At 32.2% G+C, this 22,952-nt stretch overlaps 1 protein-coding gene across 3 annotated transcripts in view; it reads left to right on the top strand.

Annotated features, from left to right (window-relative positions):
• Positions 1-22,952, top strand: part of LOC126750254 (angiopoietin-2) — a 204,456-nt gene that overhangs the window by 170,519 nt on the left and 10,985 nt on the right. For all 3 annotated transcript variants that reach the window (XM_050459814.1, XM_050459820.1, XM_050459828.1), the window contains one exon: positions 3,182-3,369. In XM_050459814.1, coding sequence (XP_050315771.1) covers positions 3,182-3,369 — 188 coding nt within the window. The remainder of the gene's footprint in view (positions 1-3,181; positions 3,370-22,952) is intronic.

A 22,952-nucleotide genomic window follows, 5' to 3' on the forward strand; every position in this document is an offset into this window, starting at 1 on the left:
ACGATATTTTCGTGATAAATCAATCAGGTTTTCGTGAGCGTCACTCATGTGAATCTGCTGTAATTAATATATGCGATACCTTCTTGAAAGAACTGGATAAGGGCAAATTTGTTCTGGCTGTATTTCTCGATTTTAAGAGAGCATTCGAGATGGTAAATAGAGCTAATCTGTTAAAAAAATTGGCAAAGATGGGTATTAAACATAAAGTTTTAATGTGGTTTAAATCTTACTTACAAAACAGGTCGCAAAAAGTCAAGTTTAAAAACAGTGTGTCAGAATTACTAATAAACGAATATGAAGTACCTCAGGGAACTGTTTTAGGTCCCCTGTTATTTCTGTTATATATTAATGATATCGTCAATGTTATAAGTGGTTGTAAAATAGAGCTTTTTGCTGATGATACTATGATTTATTTAATCAGGAGGGATCTAAATGAAATGCAAATAATTCTTAATAATGATTTATCTAATTTATTTAAATGGCTTTGCAGTAATAGTCTTTGTTTAAATACATCAAAATCGAAATTTTGTTTATTTGGGAAAAAGAGCAAATTAATGCACATCGATGTGAAAGATATTAACATTGTGGTAAATAATGAAAAGATAGAATATGAGAGTCAAATTAAATACTTGGGAGTAATATTTGATTGTAACTTAAATTTTTATGCACACGCTGATTACATAACTAAAAAATTTTCCAAAAAAATTGGTTTCATTGCAAGAGTAGGAAAACAATTATCAATGGCTACAAAACTATTACTGTATAATAGCATTGCAGCTCCGCATCTTGAATTTTGCTCAACAATTTTATACAATTTATCAAACTTTAAAATTGAACAGTTGCAGCTTGTACAGAACAGAGCAATGAGAACTATTTTGAAATGCAATAGATATACACCAATCGTAATGATGCATAACGTCCTGAATATGATGTCTGTTAAGCAAAAAATTATGTTTAGCATCTATGTTTTTTGGTATAAAGTTAAAAGTAATATGTTACCATCATATATTTGTAAGAAGGTGAAGTTTTTTTAGAGATGTTCATCATTATCAAACTCGAAACTGTAACAATTTCATACTGATCGATAGGTGTAACTCTAACCAGATGTTAAATTCTGTCCTACAGAGAGGCTTACAAGATTTTAATAGATTACCAACAAGCATAAGAGACTGTGATTCGGTAAATAATTTTAAAAGGCTGGTTAGGGCACATATATTGTCCTAGGATTTTTGTTACCTTTGCCTAATTGTTTTTTTTTTATTTCATTTGGTTTTTTTTTATAGTATGTTGTTTAGGATCACTATTTTAGTTTAACACTTATTTTAAGTTTAATTTTAGTATGTGGCTTGAATTATTATAGTTAATATATGTGCAGATAAATATTGTAGTGAAGTGAGAACAATGATGAGGTGTTTGTGGGTGGCAGAAGAGCTGTGTTTGCTATCCATGGAACAACCGTGATACTGAAAAAGTATTCATGAATTAACCGGAATTTGACATGGTCTCTCCAAAAAAACCAGGACACCCTGTATTCGATCTATTTCACCAGCCCATAGGTAAATTAATCTCATGACCGAGATTCACCTATTGGCGTAACATTTTATGGTTATTTGCGAGCACTGCAAACACAATAAGCGTATATTAATTAATTTATAAGGGTATATTAATTAATTAATAATATTATTGTAAAATTAGTAAGAGGGTTATGTATGTGATAATTTTTAATAACTTCTGAACCAGTTTTGGTGGCGGGGTGCTTAGGTCGCCGACATGACAATGTTTAGTCGGACCGGAATAATGCGGTATTCTTTGGATAACCGGTATGCTGCTGTTCCTGGTAAAACCGGGGCGTTGCAAATGTCGGGGATCGCGATACCCAGCATTTGATATTTATTCCTTACATTTATGGTACTCTTACTGACTAAATATGTTGTTGAATTAGGTTTATGAACATTAATATTAATATTATATGTATTTTTATTTTAATTATTATTAGTTTTTGGGAAATTTGTTGTTTTTGTATGTAGCTATTTATGCTAAATAAAGATTATTATTATTATTATTATTATTATTAATATTATAAAATTATGTATTATGGTAAAAGTAACAATTAAAATATAACACTGTAACAATTTAAATGTGAATTTAATAAATAAATCCCGAAAAAAATCTTCAGCTTCCAACTGTAAAACTGACTTATGTAAGAAAAAGTGTAAAACTAGAATAAGTTGCTTTAAAAAATATAATGAATAAATAAGAGAAATTTAAAAAGTAAATTTCCTAAAATCTCGAGATCAAAAATTAATAAAATTAATATAGAAGTGTGTAAGGAGTAACAATTCCCCAATATTAAATATTATTTTATTTTTACAATTTTTATCTTATGAATAACTAATATTATTCATAAAAAAACTCTTAGCTTTTGTGAAAAATTTATTGCACTTCTGTAATATCAATAAAAATTAATTTTAATTTCAAACAACATTAACGGATAAATTTCTCACAAAAAAAAACTTCATCTAAGCATGTTTAGGAATATAATTATGGCTCGTGCTTATAAACATAGTATATCATGGTAAAATTAATGAATAAATACTAAGTTTAAGAAAAAAATATCTGAAAATTTAATTTAAAGAAAACCGAAAATGCGTCAGTTTTTAACAGTAAAATTGAATAACATAAAGGAACGTGTGAAAGTGTAATTATTAAGTATTGACGAAACATTGTAACAGTTATAATATAGAAAATTTTTAAAGTGTCTTATCGAGTTTAATATGAAAATTTATTGGCACTAATTTAACTATTTTAAATGCTTTCATGTCAATTAACGATAAAAAATGCACGCATTCAAATTAAGAAACCGCAAACCGCGATAAATTAGTTAACAGTCGTAATATTATTTCGCCAATATATCCACGTCGGTTAAGCTGTCATACGAATGGGAAAAAAATGTAACACAAGAGTAATTTATCGATTTCAGACCGAGAATCAGAACATGTTTTTACCATATTTACCACATTTTTAGTATTTTCACGCTTTAGACCAGTTAGCGTTTACTATAACGTAATAGTGCCAGTTCCACTTCTGGTTGTCGTTTGTTTTTTTGTAAGAAATGTATGGGACTTTATTACCAAAATGGATTACAGTTCGTTATTTTATACACCTATTTATTTATCCCAAGGTTATTCAAAGGAGAAACGACTTTGGAATACCACGGGAAAACTTTAATAGAGACTGGAACGATTACAAAAACGGATTTGGAGATCCCGCAAAGGAGTTTTGGCTGGGAAATGAGAATATTTACATGCTGACTAATAACGAGGAATATTCTTTGAGAGTTGAGCTTGAGGACTTTGAGGGAAATAAACGGTAAGTGTCGTCTCGTATTTAACATTAAAATATATTTGTATCAACGTTTCATAAATAAAATAATAACAACTATTGTTCTGAGCATTTCAAAATCAATTTGTACATCTTTAACTAAAATACTGACCCTGAAGAAATCATAATTATGCCGAAACGTTAACTACAAAAACACTTTTGTTTAGAATATTAAATCACGGCACCACTGAGAGAAAAAGGTACATTTAGCTTAAGTAAACAAACGCTTTAAAGTGGGTGGCATTTTGTACAAATGAAGTAATAGCGAGTAAAAGTACCGTCCATTACCAGCTTAAGAGCCGCGGTCTAGTTTGCAGAAAAATTAAAAATAATTATATTATGACAGGAAGTGGATATACTCGAAAAAGAGAGGTGAGGTAATACCGCGAGAAATGGTTTCACGGAATTCGAAAATTGGAATTATGCATTAAAGTGCATATTGCCGTTACGTTACTTCAAACTTATTATTTTTTTAAGTATAAAATGTAATTATTACTTAGGCTAATTAAAAATATGTGTATCTTCAATTTATATCTGACATGCTTCGTTATATAACAAAATGAATTAGTACGCAAAATATTGGATATAGTAAGTGTATAATCATTTTGCTTATTTAAGTCGAGAAATTTAAGATTTGTAAGATTTTTTACGTCTAAGTAGAGGACGTTTTAAGTCAAAATTTCAATCAAAACATAAATTATCTTTCTTAAGTAGAATGTTTTAATAAATGAAATCCTATTGTAGAAAAAATATGAGATTACAGAAATCATTACAGAATTAATTTTGAGTTAAATCATGAAAATATGTTGTTTTTATCAACATGAGTAATACAAAAATAAGTTTTCATAATAATTAGAGGAAAGCACTATTAAAATATCAATAATGCTAAGATATGATCATAGAAAAAAATATTGTCAAAATTGATTGAAGAAATGCGGATTACACGCACAAAATACCCCATAGGTAAATATCTCATAGACTGCTTTTTTAATTGTTGATAGGTAGCTTATTTCCCTGAACATTCATCTTATTGGCATTGCAAATCATTCATTTTTATCAGTATTTTATATTTAAAAAAAAATATATTAAATTTAAGTGCGACACCTATAATATTAAATATTTATTTATTTGTTTATTGCTCCATAGGCAAATTTTTCCTTTAACTAGAAGTTAAAAAAAAGCTATTTACATTTTTTTTCAGTACTATATAATGTATTATAATCGGCTTACCAAATATGTCAAATAAAATAAGTTTTGCACACTTGCATTTTTGTCATTTTAAAAGTTGCATTCTCTCAAGAAAACTCGACAAAACCCTAACGAGCAGGCTTACGTTGAGGGGTAAAATTTATTTCGTTGGGATAGGGGTATGAATGGTGGTGTCTACGTTATAAAATCCATACCCTGTTTGGTGCTGCAAACGGCTAAGGATATTAAGAAGTTGTGGATAAAAATTAGTTTTTTTTTAACAAGGAATATATTTTTTAACATGGAATTATTAAGGCATGAATATTTGGAGTTTCTTAAAGACTTAAAAAACTTGGAGTTTCTTAAAGATTACAATGTAGATCTTCTTAAGCATAACTCAAAGTTTGTCTTCAATTTTTTTGAGGGGCTCGGACTTTATCAATTAGTTAACCAACCAACTAGAATAACGAAAGACTTTGGATTAGTTTGTCACAAACATTCATCATCTAGTCTTAAAATTTGAGGTGCTGCATGAGGGTCGGAGTGACCATCAGTTAATTTTAAATATTCAAACATTAAAAGAGAAAAAAATAAATTTTATTTTAAAACTGTGAGAAATTTTAAATTGTTCAATTATAATTTTTCGGCTGAACTGAGGTCAATATCTTGGAATAATATACAGGGTGTTTCAGAATTATAGAATCAAACTTCTAGGGGTTGTTCAGTGCAACAGTAGAATCCATTTGAGTATGGGAACCCATGTCCGGAAATGTGTCACTACGCCACTACGGCCCTAAGACGCGATTAAATTTAGAAAAAATATTAATTACCTAAATAGGATCTGATGCATTTATTTTTAACCGAATGCATTTATTTTTAACCATAACAACAATTGTTCAAAATGTCTTCCTCCAACCTCAATACACCGATTTAAACTCCAAATATGATTTCGGCGGACTACACTAAAAATTTGATCCTCGTTTTGAATGATTTCAAATGCTGCTGTTATTCGTCCAATTAAGTCTAGCTCTGATTCTACTGGAGTTTTGTAGACTACATTTAGAAGACTTTACATGTCTCCACAAGAAAAAATCGAGCGACGTTAAATCGGGTGACCTAGGAGGCCAAGAAACTACTCCACCTCTGGCATTCCAACGGTGCCCAAACTGCTGAGCCAAATACTCGCGTACTTGTACAGCAAAGTGAGCCGGCGCTCCATCATGCTGAAACCACATTTGCTGTCTAACGTTTAGTGGAACATTTTCAAGGAGTTCTGGGAGAACTTCCTCCAAGAAACGCAGATAAATAGGTCCTGTTAACCGTTCCGGTAGAAGGTATGGCCCAATTAAATAATCATCAACAATGCCTGCCCATACGTTGACAGACCAACGATTCTGATGTTTTCTTGGAAAAATTGCATAAGGATTTTCTTCGTCCCAAACATGGCTATTCCTACTATTAAAAATATCATCTCTTGTGAAAGAGGCTTCATTGGTCCACAAAACATATCGTAAAAAATTTGGTTGTGCAATGATGTGATCCAGAAGCCATCGACAAAATTGAACTCTAGAATGATAATCGGCTGCAGACATGCCTTGAACTTTCTGAAAGTGGTAAGGATGGAGTTGTTGCTCGTGTAGTACCCGCCAGACAGAAGCGTTACTCGTATTCATATTTTTAGCGACGTCACGTGTGCTATTTGATGGTTCATCGGCAACTCGCTGAAGCACCTCTTCTTCAAATTCGACCGTTCTTACGGTTCGAGCAACACCAGTATCATGCATCTTGGTCTTAAGCATGCCTGTCTTAGCGAGCCGCCGATGAACCGCAATAAACTTTTTGTATCCAGGATGCTGTCGTTCGGGTTAAAATTCATGATACAACCGCGAAGCTGCTCGTGCATTGCAGTTTGTTGCTCCGTATGCCAAATGCATATCCGCCAATTCTTGATTGGTAAATATTTCCATTAGCAATAAATGTTTAAAAATTGTACGCTATAAAATTTTTAAACATGACATTGAGAATTGACATTGATAAGCGTTGATTTTAAACAATTGTTGTTATGGTATCATGTACAAAAGGAAAAAAGAAATGCAGCAGATCCTATTTAGGTAATTAATGTTTTTTTATAAATTTTAACGCGTCTTAGGGCCGTAGTGGCGTAGTGACGCATTTCCGGACATGGGTTCCTATACGCAAATGGATTCTTCTGTTGCACTAAACAGGCCCCAGAAGTTTGATCCCATAGTTCTGAAACACCCTGTATTTTCTATTAACAATATTGATGGAACAATTCTACTCACCATGGCTTACCGACACCTCACAGAAAATATCCTGATCAAGCAAACTGAAATAATTATAAATGTCTTAGAAATGTGGTCACAGTGGCAATAAGACAAGAAAAAATAGCATATTTTTTCCTTAAATTATAATAAAAACTCTAAAGACCTTTGGGCTAAATTAAAACTCTTAAATGTTGGTAATACGAAAAAATGCGCCTCAAATCTTGCAGATTCTTTGAATGATGTTAGCTAAATAAATAACAATTTAATCAAATCAATTCTCGACCTACAACCCGATCAAGAATAAATGAACTTTTATCCAAATAACAGATTCAATTCAAGAATACTTCAATTTTAGCTTTGCTTGTATTAATGAAACGGATATTGGTAAACGCTATAAAAAGTGTAAAAATTAAAGCCACGGGAATCGATGGGATAAATATCCGTACCATCAACTTATGTATGCCATTTTTACTGCCATGTCTTGTGCAATCTTATTACGATTACGATCACGGAATTTATTTCTGAATCTCTAAATGATAATTCTCAAGTTGATGTAGTCTATACAGATTTCTCTAAAGCTTTTGACCGTTTTGACCATTCCACTTTTATATCAAATCTTTCTGACCAATTTGGGTTTTCATCTCGTTTAACTTCTGTGATCTCTTCTTATCTCACTAAACGTCCTCAACATGTTGAATGCTTTGGACACAGCTCACCTGAAATAGTCGCTCCCTCAGGCGTACCACAAGGTTCCATATTGGGACCTCTACTTTTCAACTCATTTATTAATACCATTTCTAAGGACCTAGAAGTAAACAGCTTATTATACTGTGATTATAATTAATTATACTGTAGAATTGATACTATTAAGGACTGCATTAATCTCCAAGCAGCCATTAACGCAGTGAATGAATGGTGCAAGAATAACAACTTGCCTCTAAATGCTGTGTAGTCTCCTACTCCTTAAAAAAGAACTGTGTTACTTACCAGTACAAAATTGATAAAGTGATACTACCAAGATCAACCCACTTCAAAGACTTGGGAGTCATTTTTGATAGCTCACTTTCATTTAGTTTTTATATCGAAGATATCATAAAAAGATGTTATAAAATGCTGGGTTTTGTTATCAGGAACTCTCCATTCTTTGAGAATATCTCTAGCATTAAACTCCTGTACTTTACCTATGTTCGTTCAATTTTGGAATATTCTTCCCAACTCTGGTCGCCACATTATCAAAACCATATTCAAGAGCTTGAAAATATACAGCGAAAATTTCTTAAATTCCTTTGGTTTAAATGCGAAAGAGTGTACCCGGAAATCGGCTTCTCACATGATCGTTTACTTGAAAGATTTCAGGTAAAATCTTTACAGGAAAAAAGGGATTCGGCAGATTTACAGTTCTTACATAAATTAATTAATGGCGTAACTGACTCGCAAGAGATCAAGTTCTAAATTTACACACTCCTCGGCTATCAGCTCGCAGTTCTCAAACTTTTTACCTTTCAATACCTCGAACCAATATTACAAAATTTTCGCCTATACGTAGGGCTTGCAATACATATAACTCTATACAGAATCAATGCGATATATTTAACTGTAGCCTAGCCGAAATTAAAAGAATTCGCTTAGTTTAGATAATCTTGTTTTCTTCTTTTTATATATTTAATAATAATTTATCATATCTGTAATATTAATTTTATTTTAATAAGATGATTTCATGTTTATATACATCGTTTCCACTCTATTATTGGAGTTTCTCTGTTGAGTGATGTAAGTAAATAAATAAATAAATAAACAAATATTATGAACCACTGCATTAAAAATTCAGTATTCCCAAGTATGTGGAAAAAAGCAAAAATTATTCCTTTGCCTAAGAACTCCAATCCATTCTCTTTAAATGACATCAGACCAATTAGAATACTCCCCACCCTTTCGAAAATATTTGAAAAAATTTTAGATAAACAGCTCCAATTCTTTTCTTGATGCGACAAAGATTTTGCCCCAGAATCAGTCGGGTTTTAGGAGTTGTAACACTGCATTGTTGAGCATTACAGATGACATAATAAAATCAACTGATAAAGGGTTAATAACTGCTCCCTTTTTACTGGATTATTCGAGGGCATTTGATACCTTGAATCATGATTTAATGTTATCTATATTAAGTTACATAGGATTATGACAGGGGTCGTAAGAATTACTTAGCAATTATCTTACTGGCAGGGATCAAGCGATGGAAAATGCGGGCGTTATGTCATTTTTTTTAAAAATAACAAAAGGCGTGGCTCAAGGTTCTGTTTTGGCATCGAAATTATTTTTAATTTACACCTTTAAGTTTTCGTCTGCACTAACATCATGCTCAAATCACAGCTTCGCTAATGATATACAAGGGTACTTATCATTTAGTTGTGGGGAAAGCGAGCAGGCCGTTGCAGCTATTAATTATGACCTTAGCAAAATCGCCGATTTCTCAAATAAATTGTTTAAAACTAAATAATAAAACAGTAGTTCATAATATTTGGGAGTAAAGCAAATAGAAAAAAAATTGAAACCTATTATTCTCACTTAATATCCATTAATAATGATCGTGTTGAATTTAAGGCTGAAGTAAAAAATCCTGGGCTGATATATAGATCAAGATCTGAAATTCGTTTTATATATAATACATCTTACAGATCTCATAGATGTATTGACAGAACCCCTTAATTTGTTTCTTTTATACTATCCCTGATGATGGACATGTTATATGTCTGAAACATGTAGGATTAATATTAATATAATATGATAACTATATATAATAACTGTAACATATAATAACTGTAATAATTTAAGTAAAAATATGTCAAATGCTAAAAATGTGGTTTTATATAAAGTCATGCTATGAATTGGCATACAATAAACAGGTGTATTTTTAAATTATTACAGAAAAAAAAATTAAAATAGTGATGATGCATAAAAACTTCAGTTTTTAATGAATAAATAGAAAAATGTCAAATCATGATCAAATTTATGAAAAAATAATTTAAAAAAATAATTCATAAAAATTTAATTGTTTTGTAATAAGCATTGACCAAAGTTATAATTATTGTAGAGATATAAAGATCTAGCGGGTGATTCAAAATTGAGTGCAAAGATTTCAAGGGCGTATTTACCAGCCAAAAATAGGAACTTTTTTTCATATTAGGACGCAAGTTAGGACATGCGTTTATATGAAAAAAAAGTTCTTATTTTTGGCTGGTAAATACGCCCTTGAAAGCTTTGCACTCAATTTTGAATCACCCTGTATGCAGTGCGAATCTGTAACTTGGAATAAATTCGATAATAAATAAATAGGGGTGTGTTCGGAAAAACGCTCGGACACGCCAATTGAGATTGTAAGTTGTGCATTTTTTACAATAAAAACTTTTTATATAGGATGTGCCATGTATTTTTGGATTCCCCACAAAATTCCAAACATTTTGATGTATCATATGCCATACCTTTATTCGATTTTTTTTAAGATACAGAGCGTTAAAGAAAACGTATTTCATAAACTTAAAGAGGGTTCTTTTAAATCTTTTTCTTTAATATGTGTTCAAAATGTAAGCCATTTACTATTTGGCAATGCCCTAAACGTACTACAAATTCATTTTGAATGTGTCTTATGCCTTCTGGAGAAATGTTTCGACACTCTTGCCTTATTCTAGTGTTCAACTCCTCAATATTGGCCGGCTTGGTCACATAAACTTTGGATTTCGAATATCCCCATAGGAAAAAAAATCCAGCGGGGTCAAATCGGGTGATCTTGGTGGCCATTCAAAAGGTCCTCTCCTGCCAATCCATCTGCCTGGAAAAATAGTATCCAGATAGTTTCGAACAGGTCTTGCAAAATGGGGAGGCGCATCATCTTGCTGAAACCAGATGTTTCTATTTGGCATATCACCTTCTATTGGATCAGGGAATAGAACAGCTAGATTTGGAATTAGTTCTTCTTGTAAGTACCTTGTTCCATTTAAATTTTCTTCGAAGAAAATTGGGCCTATAACTTGATGACGTAGAATTACTGTCCAAACATTTATTTTTTCTGAGTGTGGCCTTGCCTCATCCAAAATGGACTTGTTCCCAATAACGGCAATTTTGACGATTTACTTCTTCGTTCAGCATAAATGTCGACTCATCAGAAAAGAGAATGTTTTCTGTAATAAGATTATTTTTCTGCATTAATTCCATAAATTGTTCACAAAATTCAATTCTTTTAACTGCATCCTTTATTCCAAGTTACAGATTCGCACTGTATAATAATAATTATAAGAATTAAGTTTCTTATTAAGCCAAATAATTGAAATGCGATTTCTATTCAAAATTACTGAGCAAAATTATTATTATTTAAAAGATACATGTAAACACAAAATGTATTTTTATATTAATTCCAATGATTATTATGAAACTTCTTAACGCTAGATTTTAAGAATGTAATTTTTTAATGAATTACATAATTTATATTTAAAAACAAGTTCACAAAAAAACAAAACTTTCAACGATCAAACGATGATATGTAGAAAAAAAATATTTTAATATGTAAAAATAATAAAATCATGAACTATTTTAAATCATGTTTATATAATATAGTTATAGGAAAAAGAAAAAAATGATTTTACAAATCGATAACATTTTCAAATACACCATTTTGTGAGTAAAAATAGCCGAATCTGGATTATAGGAAAAACATAAACAAATTATCAATAATATCATCATCTTATTGATCGTTATAAATTTCCGATCTAAGACCTTTCATGTAAACCAAGCTAATAGTGTCGCATTAAATAAACAGTTTAAATTTTAAAAATCATATAATCAATATTAATTAAAAAATTATAATACACGGTATGTCAAATTCCTCGCAAAAGGTTGTTTATTTTTCAAATCTCTATAATACCCATTCTGTTAACATAAATTTACATTCCCATAAACATGATAATGGAAAAAGTTTAATTTGAGTTTACCTTGAATCTTCGCCTATTTTTGGACATAAAATCTTAACGTATTTCATAACACGTCAATTGATCAAACCATTTAGTCAAGTTTTTCTACTTTTACTCGCGGCTTTATTGCGTATTTTCCGCTTAAAATGAAAAACATATAATATGTCATATACGATTACTGTTATTATCGTCGATATTGTTTAGAGATTTTATCGATTATAGGATCTAATAATATGGCATTTACATATATTTCTTTAGGCAGACGTGTGTATTGTTAAGATTTCTATGTCAGATTGCGATGATATGTTAATTAAAATGGGCACCTTTTACTTTTTGAAAGCAAATAAATCAAGCAATTGCCAAGAAATTGATTTTTATTTGTAAGTTAACCACGTAAGAAAAGTCACTAACCCAGGAGAGTTTAATACTGTTTTTTTGGCACGACTGAGAAAAAGCTTAATTAAATTTATCTTTTAAATTAAACATATCTGAAAGTATATATTAGTGAGTTGGTGTTTATCCAACTAAAGTTGAAGCAATTAATTTTCTTTTATATCCACATCTCAATGGGCTGGAAAAAGACATGTATGCAAAGATATGTCTTTATTACTCTACTATAACTCATTTACCTTTAAATGTATTCTATTGCTCCTCGATACCATCTCTTGTAATAAGATGAGAAATACTTTCCCCTCGTCTCGTATGATATAATCAGTGTTCATCAAATCATAAAAAAATCAAAGTTGAAAAAAATTGCCAAAACAAATATCGACCTTTCCAAAATGACAGAAATCACAGCACAATATCAATTGACCTATCGATCGGCGATTGCGAAACGGTGTCGTCGCATTATATTTGTCATCGCATTTGTTTATATTTAATGATCAGTTTGCGCTTATTGCTGGAAAGTGGTACTACTGTTCGTTCTATTTGGGGATACCATAATGTGATCTGTCGCGGCACGAGCACATCGAAGATGAGCCGTTTACCTTGGAAATATGTGCGAAGATTTTTTTTTTTGGTCAACGACTTGCTAAAGGATGACCCAAGGCATATATAAAGTGAAGAACTTTTTTTATATATTAAGAAATTGACTGTTACGTGGTCGAAATGGTCAAAAACTGTCTTACCAGAAAGCAAAAGGTTAATGGTTTTAATAAGTAAAGAAATTATAAAAATGGTGACAGAATATTTAAGTGTATATAATAAAATTGCGTACATATTCTGGTATATTAAGTTAAACAAATACATATAATAAAAATAACACTGATGAATACTTTAATTTATGGTATTTAGAAAAATATTTGTATACATCTAGAACCAAGATTGTTCTAGTGAATCACCAAAAATGTATACATTTTTTAAAATAATTTTATACGTTTCAGAAAAACAAATAGACTGCTTTATAATTACAGAAAATTCCAAGGAGTAGTTCACCTGGAATGGTGCACTTCCACAAAAATTCTTGTGTTCAGAAAAATAATAAGAATAATTATTTTTTTTAACTGCAATTAACTTACAAACTACTTTTATTTTGATTTTATTAATTTTAAGTTGCACAAACAAACCGTCTTGTAAGTTATATAATATTATTTAACAAATTAACAAACATCTAATTTCTTTATTAATTCGAAGATTTTTAAATTCTCTGATATAATGAAAACTTCTTTAAAAAAAAAACAGTTTTATGCATATAGGAGGTGCTAAGATATTTTTTTCTTTTTATGTTAATATTATGCATATCTGTTCGAAATGATTACCTATTAAAGAGGGTGGTCCATTTAACTTGAGACATCGCAATATCTCGAAAACTAAACGTGTATCCAGAAAATGTTTCATGTGAAGTTTGAATCGTTTCCAGGGGGCCATAAAATGACGCCATTGGTTTGACCTTGAGTGGACGTCTACAAGTTCAAATGAAGGTCAACTTCACTTTTTTGCATAGAAACCTCTATTTTTCAAGATATTAATTCTTGATTCTTTTACGATTTTTTCCTTGACAATGACATTTGCCCTTGTAGGTAGTATTTGACGATCTATCAAAAGGAGTGAAAGTATCTTATGATAGAATTTCATTATCAAAACAGAATCGAAAACTTGAAAATAAAACGTACAAAGTTCAAATAAAAGAAATTGAAACAAAAAAAGTCAGAAAATTATTTCAATAAATATTCAAAGTGTTGACCTTCCACTTCTATACATTTTTCGACTCGCTTTCTAAATGATCGATGAACAGAGTGCAGCATCTGTGGAGTTATCTGCCCGCAAACCTCCGTAATTCGCAGCTTCATCATATTTTCGGGTATCGTTGGTGGATCGCGATATACGATCTCCTTCAAATAACCCCATAGAAAAATATCTAAGGGCGTCAAATCACGTGACCGTGGCGGCCAGTGGACTGCTCCACCGCGACCTATCCAACGTCCATTGAAGTCACGATCCAACACTTGACGCGCAACGCGTAAATAATGTGCAGGACAACCATCATGCTGGTACCGCATATTTAGTCTCACTTTAAAACACACATCTTCTAAAAATACTGGTAGAATCTCCAGCAAAAAATTACGGTATTTTTGGCCTGTAAGGACACAATCATTAAAATAAGGTCCTATGACTTTATCATTGATGATGCCACACCAGACATTCACAGACAATGGCCGCTGATGTTCTATCGCTCGAAACCACCTGGGATTTTCAATTGCCCAGTAATGCATGCTATGACGATTAACTACACTATAATTTGTAAATTAAGCTTCATCGGTGAATGAGACGCGCAGAAAGAAATTGTTATTTTCATGCAACTGATTTTGGGCCCATTCACAAAACAACACTCGATTTTGGAAATCATTCCCGTGAAGCTCTTGATGTAACGACAAGTGATACGGATGAAACTTGTGGGGTTTCAAAATTCTCAGGACCCTTGTTTTGGAGATTCCAGAAGCAGAAAAAATTGATCGTGAGCTGTCTCCAGGATTATGGGCAACTGCAGCTAATACGGCAATTTCATTATTTTGACTGATAATGCTTCTCTTTCGTGATCGGTTTATCGTTCTTACACTCCATCTTCTATAAAGTGGTTCACTACACGATAAAATGATGCTTGCGATGGAAGTCGCCGTTGAGGATGTCGCATGGTATACAGTTCAATGGCTCTATTAATATTCCGTTCAGATTCACCATAGATAAGGACCATTTCACCTTTTTTATTTATTGTTAGGCATTCCATAGTCACTCAACAAAATAGTCAAATACTTGATAACTGAACGAATACTGTGAACCAAAATAATCTCTCATTTACTTTATTCATCACTATTTGTTTACAATTGCCTGAAATACCTGGGATAAACGTGAGATATGTTCACTATAGAAAATTTTCGCATCATAACAACTTGCATTGATCATTGATCATCAACAATGCCTTGTCACAACAATATTGAAGAATTGCTGAACCAAAGCTATTCCTGTTTCTAATGTCATTGTCAAAGAAAAATTGTTTTTAGGCATTGGTGTGACTTGTTTGAGCATGTTTCCAAATTTTTGGAAATTGTGATGAAAACAAAATAGTGTTGATAACAGTTCCGAGATGAGGAAGTATATAGGGACATTACCTTTTAATGAGTGAGATACTTAAGTCATCAGAACCAGGGGATGTATTTCTTATCTTTACAAGGGTTTCTTGTACCGTTTTCTCTGATATTAGCCTAAAGCGAAATTCATTTTAGCATATATTATTGTGGTAGTAAATATTATTTGAACAGTTTTTTTTGGTATATTATCAATATAAAAATTATTTATAGCATTTGGGATTTGAAAACAAGAAGAAATATTATTTAATTTATTCAGTTTTCAATTCTTTCCATAAGTCCTTACTGCTTTTGTTTCTAGAAATAAAATTTAAAAACTTTCTTTTATGTTAGGTGGTCGTATGGTTGGTACTGTTCCTTAAGCTTTTAAACTGTTCACAATTCTCTGGAGTTTGATATTTTTTAAATTTCGTTTTAGCTTTTTCTGTTAATTTCATAAGTTATAAATTTCTTGAGTCAACCAATCAGCTTTCTTCTTGGTTATTCTTGCAGTTTTTAGTGGTGCGAAGAGACTAATTATGAAATTGTTAAACATTTTTATTTTATCGTCAATTTGGTATTCATAAAAAAATTGATTAATATTAGAATGAAAAAGAACACTGTAAAATTTGTAGCGTTTAATTTTTTTAAATTTCTCTTTGTATGTAGGCTTGGCTCAAATTTGGGCTTGTCACCCTTAATTTTACACAGTCAAGGTATGAAAAGTTGGAGTTAGTAATAGAAGTAGATTCAATGATATCTTTGTTGTTACTTTATAAAATATTAATTAGAAAGATTGAGAATATTGTGTAGCAATAGCAATTAATTGCTCCATTTCAACCAAGTAAAGCATAAAATCAACATAATTTAAAGTATTAATTTGAGTTGTGTTTGCATCAAGAAAGTTAATATTAACATCTCCCATATATAACACATTTGACCTATGTGACGTTTCTAACCGGTCTACAAAGATTTGATAGTTAAGACAAGCGGCCTTATAAACGATACCAAATACAGAAAAAAACTTGTTACATATTATTTTTGCAAATAAATTTTCGATATCATCACCTGCATATATTATTTCAAATTTAAAATGCTTTTTGATATATAATAACATTTTTATTGTGGTTTTATTTATATATTTTATTGTATTGAAATCTACGATTTCACCTTTTACTTTAAATTATTACGTAAACTCTAAAATTGTATACTTTCCTTAATAATCAAATAGCCTTCTATGAAAAATTTAAAAAATACGTTTGTCTCGTTGTTATTATTATATGCTTTTTTACATAAAATGTATATCAGATACCATTGCAAAAGAGAAAAGCCTACTATATGTAAAAATCTAAAAATGTTAAAAATCTACTGTGTCGATGACTTGAAGCTAATAGCCAAAGATGACACTAAGCTGCAAACTCAACTTGTATAGTAAAAGAATTCGTCAATGACATATATATGGAGTTTAGAAGTGAAAAATGTGCTAAAATAACAATTAAAAATATTAAGACAATAAAAACGACAAATATAAAAATTGAGGAAAGAACAGTCATCAAATCTCTCAACAAAACCGAAATATATAAATATCAGGAAATGGAAGATCGTGAGAATATTAATCACAAGCAAACGAAAAATAAACTTAACCAGGGACATTTGACAAGGAAAATGGAAGGATTCCTCAAGCTTGAGCTCATGGCCAAAATTAGCCATCACAACACTAGCAGTTCATGCGTTGCAATATACACACAACCGCAATGTCTAGGGATATTTTGAATAAATTTGTATATATATTTTTTAATATGATCTTTTTTTTTAAATTTATTTGCAAGTTTAAGAGTAGTTTATAAGGTAATAAAAAAACCCAAAAAATTTTAAATAATTTATATTTTTTCTAAAAAAATGCAAAAAAATTAAAGTTGTTGAGAAACTAGGTTTTACAAAAATTTAATTCTTAATTTTAAATTAACAAAAAATAAACAAAAACAATATTCAATAACTTGTATGACCTCCACGACTGTTCACAACTGCTTGACATCGTCTGGGCATGCTTAGAATTAAATGATCAATATCATCTTGGGGTATCTCATTCCAGGCTTCTTGAAGTGTCAGAAACAAAGTTCTTCTATTGTCTCTTGGTCTTTCCATACGAAGAACTCTTCTTTGAAGCATATCCCACATGTGTTCAATGGGGTTTAGGTCCGGGGATTGAGGTGGCCATGGTAAGACATCGATATTATTCATTTCTAGAAACTCTCTAGCAACCCTTGAAGTGTGTGGTCTGGCATTGTCGTGCATGTAAACAAAGGTTTGACCAATTGCTGCTGCATACGGAATAACAACAGGTGCCAGTATCTGATCCACGTATAATCTGCCAGTTAAAAAGTTTTCTAATAAAATGAGGTCTGTTCTTCCTCCAATACTAATGCCTCCCCAAACCATGATGGTTCCGCCACGAAAAGAATGCACTTCCTGGACATTGCACAGGCGGTTTGCGTTTCCAGGCTCTCTCCACATGCGAACTCTTCTTGAGTCGGGGTAAATTCCAAACCGAGACTCATCAGTGAACAGCACATTTGCCCAACTTTCATTTTGACACAACAAATGTTCTTCCGCCCACAAAAGTCGTACTCCTCGATTACCCCAGGACAACGGTTGCACCCTTAAATGCCGACGACTACGTAGGTTGTTTTCATGCAAACGTCGGCGTACAGTATCGGCTGAAACCTCAACGTTATGCACTTGCTGTAGCATGATTTGCAATTCTGGTGCTGTTACAGTGGGGCGTCTTCGAGCATTTAAGTGTAAAAAGCGGTCCTGTAGAGGGGTTGTAATACGTAAGCGACCTCTATGCCTTTCCGCCACATCGCCTTCTTCTCGATACCGTGCATATAAGCGTGAAATTACGCTTTGAGTAGTGCCCATGTTCACTGCAACCTGTGCTTGCGTCATACCACCATCTAAAAGGCCCACCGCTCGTATCATTTCTTCTCTCGTTAAATGTCTGCGCTGCATGGTTAGCAAGAACTATACTGAGCTCTATGAACAAACTTTTTTCCAAAAAAACGCAAACACTTTTTTTTGGTAAAAGAATTCAAGACAATAAATAACGATATGTGTATTTGTTTATTTATTTGAGATAAATAAATTAAGTAGAAAAATGTACAGTGTGGTTTAAGCAGTCTAAAATAAGGATAAAGTCTAGATATTTTTATATTTATAGCAAGTAAATAAAAATTTAACAAATTAAAAAAAAAATTAAGAAAATTCTAAATTATCCCTAGACATTGCGGTTGTGTGTAGTTTTATATATTATTATAGACTAACGGAAATATCAATATTAATATTTCCCTGATGGCACTTGTAAAGGCACAATTAAGTTCTAGCGGAGACCACAGTGAATTCGGAAACAACCAAGGTTTATATGTTGTATCCTGGATACGACCTCCACAAGCGACTCAGGTACATCTTCATTAGAAGCGATATATCTTGGCAGCGGGAGGAAGCTCTAGATCTTCTAGGTTTCGATGTTATATGGTTTAAAATAAGAAACAAAAGATTCACAAAGTATTTCTGCTGTCTCTACAGACAACGGCTTTTTACTAACCTTGCTGATAAAATCGACGGCCTGCAAGCAAATCATCCAAGTGTAGAATTGTTATTGCGAGAGACTCTAACGTCCACAATATCAACGAGGCGACGTATTCTAACAGGATTGCTGAGGACAAGCAGAAGATTTTGCAATTAGTGACAGACAGGGAAATTTTGCTTGCCTTCCCTATCTTTTTTTGCAATAGACCCTGACTTGTATAATATTACCTTACATGCGCCAGTAGAAACAAAATAGAAATGAAAGCTCAGGATCCATTTATGAATTTGTACGCGTAAAGTTTAGTAGATCAGCCAACTGGAAACATTTAAAACAGTTCCTCTCTTGATTTTCTTGGATTGATGTCTGTTTCAGCCTCAGCGTGTGCGAGCGAGGTTTCAGAGGTGATTTTGGCAGGTATGGAGTTTTTTATTCCGAACACTTGGCTCTTTAGTGAGTAAACCGTGTTTCGATAAACCTTGCACCAAAGCAGTCAATGACAAAATACTGTCTATCGCAATTGGTTCCCAGCTCTACAAATCGTGTCAATTTGTTCCCTTGAGAAATCCGTGGAAGCAGAAAATTGATACCTACGAAGAAAAATATAATGAGAGAGCGATGAACAAACTTTACAATTGCCTTAATGGATTAAGATCGTTCCGGACTGTAGAAAAAGCAGTTGACCAAAGTTTCTATAGATCAAAAATGTCACCATTGACTAGGGAAAATGGTTCAATCGCGGTAACGACAATAGAAAAGGCAGAGTCAGTCTTGCTGAGTCAGATGTTTGCATCAAATTCTAGCGCAGACTCACAAAATAAAGCACCATCAACTTTGCTAAAAAATACTTCTTTGATGTCAGAGATAGTATTTTGTCACAGCGATTTTGAAGAAAAAGCTACTCAATGGATTGAATACTAGTAAGGCCACCAGCCATGTTGGAAAACCGCCAGTATTATTGAAAATGTGTGGGGTGTGCTGACACTACCGTGGTGCAAATTCTTTTCTGTTCCATACAAAAGAAGTCTCTTAGCTGAAGACTGGAATTTACTCGAATTTAGCCGAAGCCTAAAAAAGAAAAAAGTTGGTCCCGGCAATCATCAAGGTAATATAGAAACATTAATAACCAGCAACTTTTAAAATACCTTGAGTTCATCAACATCATTAGTGATTATCAGTATAGTTTTCGAGAACACAGGTCTATGGTGATCTGCTAGACTATATCACGCATGTTGTGAATCTCATGACATGAAAACCTCTTAAACAAATTGTATTATTATGGTTCCCCATCAACTCTCATTGTTTAACTTGGAAACTTACTTAAGAACCGATCCATCCAGGTTGTCGTTGATGGACACACCTCGCAGAGATTTCAAATTAACGCTAGTATCTGTCAAGGATGCATCTTGTACTTGTGCTTTCTTCTTGATAAGACTTCCAATACGATTTAAATCTGTTGATGACAGTAATTAATGACTTTAGCCGACAGCCATAGGCATTGCTAAGTAACAACTATTAATTCCGACCTTAACATCATTTTTGAATGAGGTGAGTCCAATCTTATTGAGTTTAAGCAGGTAAGACTTAGGCTGCTGTATTTACAAATAAGGGTGCCTTTGCCTCCCCCCACCCCAAACCTTAATATGTCTGGACTAACTTTGCCGCTGTCTTCATCAGTTCGCTTCTTAGGTTTGGATGTTAAAAGCAATATGAATAACTAATGCAGATTTTCAAAAATAAAGCGCTATATCGCTATAGCCGCTATATCGGCAATTCTTTTTATAGAGAAATTCTGTAAAATCAACTCCCAAAGTACGTCTTTCCTTTAAAGAACTTCTAGAAAAAAATATCCTCACTTTCATATCACTGATGCTACTCGTAGTACTCGAGTACCATAGGCTTTGCTCTTTTATGCCAGGGTATTCCGTAGAAAAAGCCATAGACAGGAAAATACGAAAGCACCTGAATATCCATAGCTCGCTACACCCAAGATCCGATGCAGACAGACTCTATGTCCTAAGAAGAAATCCAGAGAGAAAAATCAATAATAAGGAAGTCAGACACGACCCTGCAATTCATAGTACGACATCTAGAACTTCATTCATAGTACGATATCTAGAACTCAAGCAACATGAGAAATATTTCGTTTACAGGCGTAAAGCGAGAAAATAACGTGAACATGCTATATCAAGAGTACCATCAAGAACTACAAATACGGCTAAAACAAAAAAAGTGAAAAAGATGAGACCTGAAATTGATTATGTCAAGACAAAAATCGTAAAAACTATTATAGCATTACAGCGACAAGGGCAGACAACAGGCAGAAATAGAAGAACCTAGAGATAGAAGTAGAGAAGATGTTATTATTTTCTTATTTCACAGTTCACACACTAAACTATCAAAGAAAACCCGACAAAAAAGCACCATCTATTAAGTCTACAAAAAAGTGTCCTAATGAAAACCGCTCAAATCGTTCGAAAAATATTGAAGTAAAGTCAATTAACGGAAATTTTACCACAGGAGCACGGTATCCACCCGGTAAACTTCAAACCCAACCAGTCATAAAAAAACGTATGTGAAAATCCAATAATATTAACAGATAAGAGTAAAACAGATCAATTAAAAAATTAATCTTTTGATCTGATCTTTTCATTTTATTTCGTATATAATAAGCGCTGTCCTTATTTTCCTTCATCGTTCGCCTAACTCAATCTGGAGGTTACGGGGTCAAACAGCACGTATCTCTCTGTTGCAATCCGTTTTTTGCTCGTACTAATTGAAGATTTGTTAATTATGTTTATGTACTTTTAAGTCTTGTGATGCGCTGTTATGCATTTTAAATCACTTTGGCACAGTTGTTATAAGGTGATATTCTTTAAATATTTTATTTAATTATTCTATATTAAACTAATAAGTCATACATAATCCGGCTAAGTTTTTTATGCATGACTGAAAAGTTTCGCTTTCTTTTTTCATTAGCTCATAATATTTACAATGCATTTTTTCACATCTTCAGTACAGATTTTCAGTATATGAAGCCATTCTATTTTATTGCCATTAATCATCGGAAATATATCCTGGATTTTATTCAAATTGGATTGAGTTATATTATATTTAAGATATCGCACTTCTGCTCAATGATCGTGCTATTTCGTGTTTGGTCCAATTCTAAGGCATTACAAGGCATTTTATTCAGCTGTTCTTATTTCTGAATCCATTCGACAAGGCGTTCTTGTTTATTGTGGCATTTATTTAAGTCAATACAAGCAGAAAAGTTTTTTTTTAATGATTTTGCACAAGAAATCAGTCTACCCTCAAATGCGACTTCCTAAAATAAATCTCTACTCTCTAAAACCAAAATGCAACAGTAATACCACTGGATTATTTGAACTTTTCTGCTAGGAGTATAAACAGTGATGACAAATTAAAATAACGCTTTTTGTTTCAATAGTAGTGCAAAGTTAGGGAATAATTTATATTTTTAGCCTGTTTTTGAGAAAAATTAACAACAAAATCGTCATGTCCATTAAGATTATGCATTCTTAATTAAAAATGCACTTTTATCTATATCATACACCTAAATAAATATGCTTTCTCAGCTGCAGGTAACGCATTTTACAGTGCGTTGCAGTTAGAGGAGATGAAGGTTTGTTTATATATAGGCATTTAGTTGTGAATGGCCTGTAAGGCAAAAATTCTTAATTTATTTTAAGGTAGCTAGCTAACGTCGGCCAATTTAAATATATCTGGAGTTCTAACACTAACTATTCCTCTAAGAAACAATAAGCCTTTCCTTAAGTTATTCCTTGGCTTTTCTCCCACACTGCTGCTGCCCTAACCTTAAGAGGAGATAAAGAGGTTATAGATATTTTAGTCATTAAAGCTAATAGATATTTTTGTCTGATTGAAATTTAAGATGAGGCCAGGCAGCATAAAAGTTTGTATTTATATATGCAATTAATATATGCTAGTGAAAACAACTTGTAGCCCA

Source organism: Anthonomus grandis, chromosome 1 (genome assembly GCF_022605725.1).
Source record: "Anthonomus grandis grandis chromosome 1, icAntGran1.3, whole genome shotgun sequence".
NCBI classification, from domain to species: Eukaryota; Metazoa; Arthropoda; class Insecta; order Coleoptera; family Curculionidae; genus Anthonomus; species Anthonomus grandis.